The 8,722-nt window shown below is 44.2% G+C and overlaps 1 protein-coding gene across 1 annotated transcript; it reads right to left on the bottom strand.

Moving 5' to 3' along the window:
* Window positions 1-392: 392 nt before the first annotated feature.
* On the bottom strand, window positions 393-6,151 carry LOC109758027 (uncharacterized). Its single transcript, XM_073508740.1, has 5 exons — window positions 5,797-6,151; window positions 4,232-4,299; window positions 2,606-2,655; window positions 899-1,035; window positions 393-810 (listed from the first exon to the last, which is right to left on the bottom strand). Exons 1-5 carry the CDS (start codon window positions 5,808-5,810, stop codon window positions 594-596), a joined length of 486 nt encoding a protein of 161 aa, XP_073364841.1. The 5' UTR covers window positions 5,811-6,151; the 3' UTR covers window positions 393-593.
* Between the last annotated feature and the right edge of the window lie 2,571 nt (window positions 6,152-8,722).

Here is an 8,722-nt window from a genome sequence, read left to right as displayed (position 1 = left end):
GTTTTTCCTGCCTTGGTGTTGGTTTGATCGGGTTTGTTAGGATTGTATAACATCTAGTTCTACAAAATTCTTGTGTTTTTCATTATCCTTTTTTCACATGCATTATCTCTTCCTACAAATATCATAAAAGTACTTGGCCGTGGTGGACTAGCACTCTGGCAGGGGGCGAGAAATGCCTAACATTTGCCTCTTCATTAAGAAGTCCTTCCTTCTTTCTCTAGCACGCGTCAAACCAGACTTCGTTGGGTATTAAGTACTGTAAAGATTGCCAGAACAGAAGTAACAGTGCGACAAAACAGATCTACACCTCAAATCTCTAAAAAAAAATCGCAAGGCAAACTTTTTCCCCCCAAAACACATGGAATCGCATGGGCAGCACCTGCACAATGAGCTAAATCCAAACTTTCAGGGTGATTTTGCAAGCAATCTGTAAGTTTCTTTCGAGAAAAAAGCAAGCTGGAAGTTCAGACACACAAAACTCACACTGGTAGCAAAATTTTACAACTTCCAAGTTCACAGATGACAAGGGTCACCTACAGACCAAGATAAGAAAAGTAGCTGCGTTCATTACTTTAGACAGTTAGTTCGCAGTATCAGATATCCATCGACTGAGGGGTCGACAAAGCATTTTTCTTCTTCTTTTTCCTTTTCTTGTCCTTCCTAGATATCTTCGCGTTCTTTGCAGATTCGTCGTCTTTCACGGAAGAAGGAGGTTGTGTTGATACCAGATGCTGATGAATTGCAGCCAATGGGTCTAGCTGGAACTGAGCATTGTTCAGTACAGCATTCAGTTGAGCAGACTCTCGCTGCCTGAAAAATAAAGAAGGTACTGAAACTGTGATGGAAAAATAAAAACAAAGAGAAAGATTGGAGGGCAGAGATTTCATGTGAGGATTACACTAAAGCCTGCTTCGATTTGCGGTTAAGCTTTACTTCCGTCTGCTGCTGGGAGCTGGCTGTTTGTGGAAGGAACTCAGAAAGTGCTGACAGATCATATGCTTTCAGTTTCTTCTGACGGCTCCTCTGTTTCTTTTTCTACAGACAAGAAACTCAAATGAACCATCTAGCATAATAACTGCATATGAATATCTTTGTATCTGATCAGTTGCAGCATATAGCGTGGCCATCGCCCAGCAGTAACAAAAAAAAGACAGTAGACAGCTAGAGGCAAGCTGCTTTGGACAAGCAAAAGGCCTCTTTCCAACACCCACAAATACATTTGATGAGAACTGAATGTGAACTTCTGTGTTGGGTATTATTGAAAATAATAAAAACAAGACAAACAAATAAACAACCAGTAGTGTGAGGCTAATTTGGAAAGGCAAAACACATCCCTTTAACACATATGAACACAATTGTTTGATAGACAGGCAATTTGCAACCTGTAACTAGCTAAATGCATCAAATGTGCCACAATATTCATGACGCTAAGGACACAAGGGCATCAGATTTTTTTTTTACCAATGACAAAATTTCAGAGGCAGCTCAGTAGTTGAGACTCAAACATTTTTAAGGTAATGGCCCGTGCATTTCTTTTTTTTTTTGTACCAGAACACCATCAGCAGAAACTGTGGAAAAAAGACCTTAATAAGCGACCAAGGAGTAATCCTTATCCATCTAGCCTTGATTACTCAATTTGTTACAACTGAGTACCTAGACAAGCTAGACCGATGTAGGTAACTTTTCTTTGTTTTGCCAATGGCCCAGCTTGGCATAACGTGTGGCTTCCCTATGTTTATAGCTTGCCTCGTGGCTTGGCTTTTCATGACTGGCACACATGATAGTGTTTGTCTTGCTGACACACTCTCCATGTAGCTGTTAGTGGCTTATGCTAAAATAGCATGAAATTAAGCAACCTTACTGGCCTCTTCCTCAATGATCAAATGACTAAACTGGAGAAAACTAGCCTAATTAAAATTCCATGTGTGAATGACCCTCAATACCAAATGTGCTCAATTGTCATTCCACACACTGGCTGGCACGTGTAACCCAGTATTAGCTTGTCAAAGAGGGCATGCAAGAAGTCTCTTGGGATGAAATTGTGGGTACACATGGTAGTGGATCCAATTACCCTGGTTTGGAGGACTTCCACTCCTAATTAAAAAGGTCAGGGTGATAGCTCAGACAAGTTACCTTTGATCATGCTGAATCATGGCATTCACAAAACTATTTTGTTTGTCAAACATGCATGGACGTTAGTTATACTTGGGTAGTGAGCCTATTGTAGTTTATTATCAGTTTCCACATATATGAGCTACTATCCTTTATTATATCCTATCTTACCAAGACATAGGTGGATCCTATTTCGCCCATGCAAGAGTTTTCTGTCTAGAGTTTAATCAACTTCTAGATTTAGTTTAATTAGCGAGCCTGACATGATGTCCACCTGGTACCCTGATTTATGATTCAATACTCTTAATTAACTCCACGAGCGGTCCCTATTTCACGTTCTTATGAGCCAGACAAGGATGAGAGGTTTGTTTTATTTTTGTTTGAAGTGAACCATCAAAGGAATAAACAAATTCATAATGTTGCACATTTATGCAAAAGCCGACCAAAAGGAACGATATACTAATGGAGGGCAGAATTAGAAGCATCTTTGTACCTTACTGATAGCCTTTTTGGCCTGTAGGGAGGTAACCGCATCTTTCACTTCTGGAATGATGAGCAAAGAGTCCAATGAGTTACAATGCAAGTTGAGGCAAGCAAAACAAGCCATATTATGCTGTAATATTAGTCAAGGTGGATGCATAGAACAAGCAAAATGCAATACATGCATGACATAAAATTAATCATCAATCATAAATTCATAATGAAATCTCTAATCTCCTTTCCATTTTATTATACAGTTCGAAAATTGAACACACAAGAAAACACAACAATATGTACAAAACAGATTATACTATGAGTAACTTGCATTTTGGACCAGTTTTTATTACAGTAGTTGTAATTTGCACAATGTATGTCCAAATGTAGCACTATACACATCCAGTTGGGTCACATAATGTTTGCACTTTGCACCAGGTTTTGACACTTCACAAAAAATGGCCCGGTTCCCTGACTTGGGCTCATCTGTCAGGTACCATGTCAACATGCAATGGATTCTCTACACCGATGAGTGGTCCTTTACATTTGACCATTTTGCCTCCTGACTCATGAGGTTCCGAATTGTAATCTGTTTCATACTTCCATGTCAATGAATCAGGTTCATTAAAACACTGTAACGCAAACCATAAACCACCTCCTAGGTGGCATGTAACTTTTAGCTTCCCTTTTCAATGAAAAGAAACGCAAAGTCATCGTGTCGCATTTTCTCGAAAAATGAATCAGGTTCAGTTTTCCGTGAACCATCATAACCTGGGGCAAAGTGCAATGCTATGCGGCCCCTACTGGTGCGAAAACGTGAATTCCTGCATTTAGACATACATGGTCCCAACTGCAACTGCTGTAATAAAATCCGGTTATAAGTATAGTATATCACCGAACACTACGCATGTGCATGCTTTTGCATTACCAGGCTTACGGTAAGACAACAAGCACATAAACCAAACGAGGAGGGTCTTTTTAATTTTGTGGATGAACATGATTCACAGATATCAAGGAAAATAGAAGTAACTTTTCCTTGTTTGGATCCACTGACCACCTTGCCCACATAAGCAGATGAGCAATAGATCAAGGAATCAGGGTTAGCATTGCTAGGTGTTTGATTCTTCTACAGAGAAATATAGCAAATTATTAATTGCTTAAAATATCTTCTATGGGTCTATATGGTGACATGACAAATCGATTCACAATTCTAACCTTGCACACATGAATGATCGAAGTGAGTTTTTTGAAATATACCAAAATTATAACCTCCTGTAATTGCATGGCTAACAAAAGAACCAATATTTCTTGCAACAATTCCTCATTATATTAACCAGTTATCTGCCATAACAAAATAATTTTGTAACGATGAGAACGTTCTCTTTAAGAATAGCATGGAAGTCATATGGTTACAGACAATTACCATCACCTTGAGTCTTTTTAAACTGCATGGCTCAACACACAACAATGACGTATTTTAGTTCTAGATACATCTAGTTTTATCCATTTCTTCAACAAGTAATTTCGGACGGAGGAAGTATAATATAGAATAAGTACATGTTCACAAGAACAATACAACAAAACCCTACCGAGCAGGAACACATGGAAGAAAAATTGTGGCCCTCAAAAGGAAGGTTGCACTTACTTGTATAGAAGCTGAGCTTCTTCTCTAGCTTTTTCTGAGAGTTGAGCTCCTGCTTCTTAGACCCACTCCTGCAAACATTTAAATTTTCAAAGATAAGGAGCCTTCAGGAGAACACAGCAATCAAATCCGCAACACAATTACAAGAATTTAAGACAAAATTATTCCACTCCAAGAAAGGGTTCAGATGAATAACACTAGATGAGCGCATCACAGCAAATGCTACTGGATCAGCAACCGTAGCTCCCAAATCCTGCTACTAATCTTCATCTTTCTAGTCACCAGTCATCACCAAATACACTTTTAATCTTTATTATAGCTACACTACTTGTAATAGATGGTTCTTTGCCACCAAAATGCATTAAGCAATAGAAACCCAGAAATCATGATGCAAGGGGCTGGCGGGGAGGTGGCCGTCGGAGGTCGCAGTGTGTGGCGGCAGTGAGCGTGCAAGGTCAGACTAAGGCAAAGTTGGCAGCAAGCATGAAGGGAACGAGGCACGGAGGCAAGCATGCTGACAATCTATTTAGTTTCGACATGGCAAAGAGAAAAAACAGAACATACATTGCAGGACTACTCAGTCGATGCCGCCGTTGTTGTGGCGGTGCCACCAACTGGCGGTCATGGAATCGGGCATGGCACAGCAGTGGTTTATCAGAAATCGCACACGGTAGTGTGGGTGGCGGCTAGTGTACGCGAGTTAACGGCGGCGTGGCTGCTGCTGCCTGTTCTGTTTTTTTTTCATAGAGCAGTTCTATGAGTTCGTTTGGTTGGCGAATTGGGGGACTATCCGCGATGCAGGCCTGCAGGCTGCAGCGGCAGGATGGCGGCGTATTGGCATTGTAACTCCATGAGCTAGTGAGCTTAGCCAATTTGGGCCTTATTCCAGCTATCACTGGGGCTAGTCAGCAACTTCAGCACCTCCAAAAAAAGCAAATACTGTTGAATTCGATCAACCAAATTAACAACTGAAAACCACCGACATAAAACATATTTTGATTTCAAACCCTTCGAACTTTGCTTCGGGCTCGGCTAGTGCAGAGAGGACGACATAGCCTGGACGAGATGTACAACAGAACTTTACAGGAGCATATGAAGATCTCTAGATATCTAAGACCAGTCCAGTTTCACACCAATGAACACCTCCTTTCAAGCCTATATTCGTTTCTTTTCGCAAATGTGCTACTCACTAAATAAACTGTAAAATAAGTAAATTTCTAGAAGGGCAATCTAGCACAGTATTATTTTAATCTCACTCACACATCACTTTTTCAAAATGCATAATCTGATCCATGGTAAGGTTCAGACATCAAATCAAGAACATGCTATATTTGACAGAAAAAAGATGCACTGCCATGATGTGCCATCTACTCTTATCATCAAGATTGCTTCGGCCACTATAAATCTCAATATTTCTTCATTGGGATAACTGGCACAAAATGATGCCCCTGCTTTTACTCCTTCAGTATGACAATGACCACGAGAGAACTATCCAATTTGACGCAAAATGCACCGATGTTATCCTTTTCCTTTGAATGATACATACAGCAAATGTAGAAGAGACGCACCTTTCTGGGGCCATGGTTGGGTGGAGTTCGGGAAACCGAGCTGGAAGAGAGGTCGCGGCGCCCGCGGAGAGTGGGCGGGGAAATGTGGGCGCGAGGGAGAACCCGCGATGGTGTCAGCAGCTGTGGCGTCGCAGGCGCGGCGGCGGCGTTCGAGGAGGAGGTCCCGCGGGGCACTGGGGTGCGGCGGGGTTGGAGGAAGACCCGGGCGGCGGCGTCGACAGAAGCAGGCCGAGCGGTGGCGTTCGAAGAAGAGGTCGCGCCAGGCACTGGAGGCGATGCGGGTTGCAGGAGGGGTCCGGGCAGGGAGGAGCACGCGCGGCGGCGCTCAACGAGGATGTGGCACGAGGGCAAGGGCAACTCGTGCAATCGTGCTCGAGGCTTGTGGGATGTGTGACCTGGTCCGGGCCTCCCGGGTGGTGGGCTTCTTTTGGGTATTTGCATGTGCGCTCAAGGGCCTGATTAATGAGGATTGGGCTAACGTGACTCCACATATGTCCGTGGATAATTCTCAGTTCTCAAAAAAAAACATATGTTCGTGGACACAACTCAAAAAGAAAAAAATTATGTTCATGGACACGTCCGACTCTTTTTTTTTTGCATGATAATACGTGTCTCATTCATATGATAAAATCAAAGTACAAGTCACGTAAGGACCAAATGACAAAACTGAAAAAAGATAACAGAACATCTCTGAGTTTGACACCAACGTCCATCACCTGCCTCCGGCACCACCACAGCAGTCACCGACGTGGACACGTCCGGCTCCATTTGTCCGCTCGGGAATCTCATTTCTACGTATATTTCATGCACGATACATCATTCAGCAATACAAATAGAATACAATTATGAAAATAGCACACAACTATTCACCAATAAATAGTTCGAACTTAGAAGTACATGATTCAAACATAAAATTAATACAACATCACCAATCTAATGCTCAACATGTATATACATATGCTCCACAAAATCATTGATCAGTTGCACGTGCGCATGCTGATCTAGAAGTTGTTGATACATAGTTGACAACATGTGTTGCACCTTATTTCAGGAGGCGGACATGTACACAACGGCGGTTAAAGCATATTCGAAACAGATCTCGGTCGGATTCGATGGCCTAGGGAGAATGTGTTGTGGGGGGGAGGTGTGGGTTGCTGCTCCGTCGTCCAGATCAGGGGCGTGCACAGCGATACAACGCCATCTTCTATGTAGAGGAGCTCGCCGTTGGTGTAAGGGAAGGAGGGAGACTTTAACTCCCCCCCTCTAGACGTCTGCTAGGTAGAGAAGGGGAAGAGGATAGAAGGGGATGGGAGGTGTTGACGGCGTCCGGGAGTTGGTGGGGGAGAGGAACGACGTGTCTCTACAGTGTTGAAGGGCGTATCTGACGGGATTTGCTTGGCGTCGAGAACAAAATTTGAACCATTTTTTCCACTTACGGGTGACATTGGGGGTACATTTTAACAACTTGGAGCAATTACGATGACGAACGGGCAGAAACACCCCCCCCCTTTAATATTAGGGTCGTGCTAGGCGCTGGAGGCTGAAGGAGAGGAAAACGTCGACCGCCTCCCCTATCTTCAGATTGAGACAAAGAGAGACACTTGATGTCCCCCACGTGAGCCAACTGAATTGCAACAAGTAAGTTCTTGCGCATATCTCTCTCCGGTAGCAAAGCAAAAAGCTTTTTCCCCCTTCCAATCTCTGGAACAAGAGCCTTGTTGGATCGGGCTTCTGCAACAAGAGCCTTCTTGCAAATATTTTTTGAACCTTTTTTTTCATTTTCTCTGTTGCCCATCATTGTAACATAGGTAATGTTGCAGAATCATTTTGCAACAGTGGTCGTGTTGCAAATGTTTACCTTTTTTACAAAAACAGAGGTCGTGAGCATATCTTACATTCTTAAGAAGTTGCTCCCCACTACAAGGTATTCTCTTAACATGCAAAGGGTCCAACAAAGCATGCCATGTCATCAGATACAAACCAATCACAAATTCTGTGTTGTCGTCCCCTGGTCACCGAAGGGATGGATCTTTAGCCTTCCGTAACTGACACCTCCTCCATGGACCATGGTTACTCCCGATTCCCAAACCATAAAAATCCACTTCCAGATGCATCCCACTCCTCCCTCGATCCCTCCATCTTCATCTCTCCATGTCCTTATTTACTCTCGCCGGCGGTGTTGGGGAACGTAGTAATTTCAAAAAAAATCCTACGCACACGCAAGATCATGGTGATGCATAGCAACGAGAGGGGAGAGTGTTGTCCACGTACCCTCGTAGACCGAAAGCGAGAGCATTAGCACAACGCGGTTGATGTAGTCGTACGTCTTCACGATCCGACCGATCCAAGTACCGAACGTACGACACCTCCGAGTTTAGCACACGTTCAGCTCGATGACGTCCCGCGAACTCCGCCAGCAGAGCTTCACGGGAGAGTTCCGTCAGCACGACGGCGTGATGACGGTGATGATGTTGCTACCGACGCAGGGCTTCGCCTAAGCACCGCTACGATATGACCGAGGTGGAATATGGTGGAGGGGGCACCGCACACGGCTGGAATAGATCAACAGATCAACTTGTGTGTCTAGAGGTGCCCCCTGCCCCCGTATATAAAGGAGCAAGGGGGAGGCCGGTCGGCCCTCTATGGCGCGCCAGGAGGAGGAGTCCTCCTCCTAGTAGGAGTAGGACTCCCCTCTTTCCTACTCCTACTAGGAGGGGGAAAGGAAGGGGGAGAGGGAGAAGGAAAGGGGGGCACCCCCCCCTCCTAGTCCAATTCGGACCAGAGGGGGAGGGGCGCGCGGCCTGCCCTAGGCCAGCCCTCTCTCTCTCCACTAAGGCCCATAAGGCCCATTATTTCTCCCGGGGGGTTCCGGTAACCCTCCGGCACTCCGGTTTTCTCCGAAACCACTCGGAACACTTCCGGTGTC

This window comes from Aegilops tauschii, chromosome 2, assembly GCF_002575655.3.
Source record: "Aegilops tauschii subsp. strangulata cultivar AL8/78 chromosome 2, Aet v6.0, whole genome shotgun sequence".
Taxonomy (NCBI): domain Eukaryota; kingdom Viridiplantae; phylum Streptophyta; class Magnoliopsida; order Poales; family Poaceae; genus Aegilops; species Aegilops tauschii.
This window is presented reverse-complemented; position numbering and strand designations above follow the sequence as displayed.

Bases quoted from the DNA above. Each gene is read 5' to 3' on its own strand.
- LOC109758027 (XM_073508740.1), bottom strand. The intron at 2,656-4,231 runs GTAAGTGCAACC...TCATCATTCCAG, and splicing joins GAAGCTCAGCTTCTATACAA to AAGTGAAAGATGCGGTTACC. The intron at 1,036-2,605 runs GTACAAAGATGC...TCTTGTCTGTAG, and splicing joins CCAAAAAGGCTATCAGTAAG to AAAAAGAAACAGAGGAGCCG.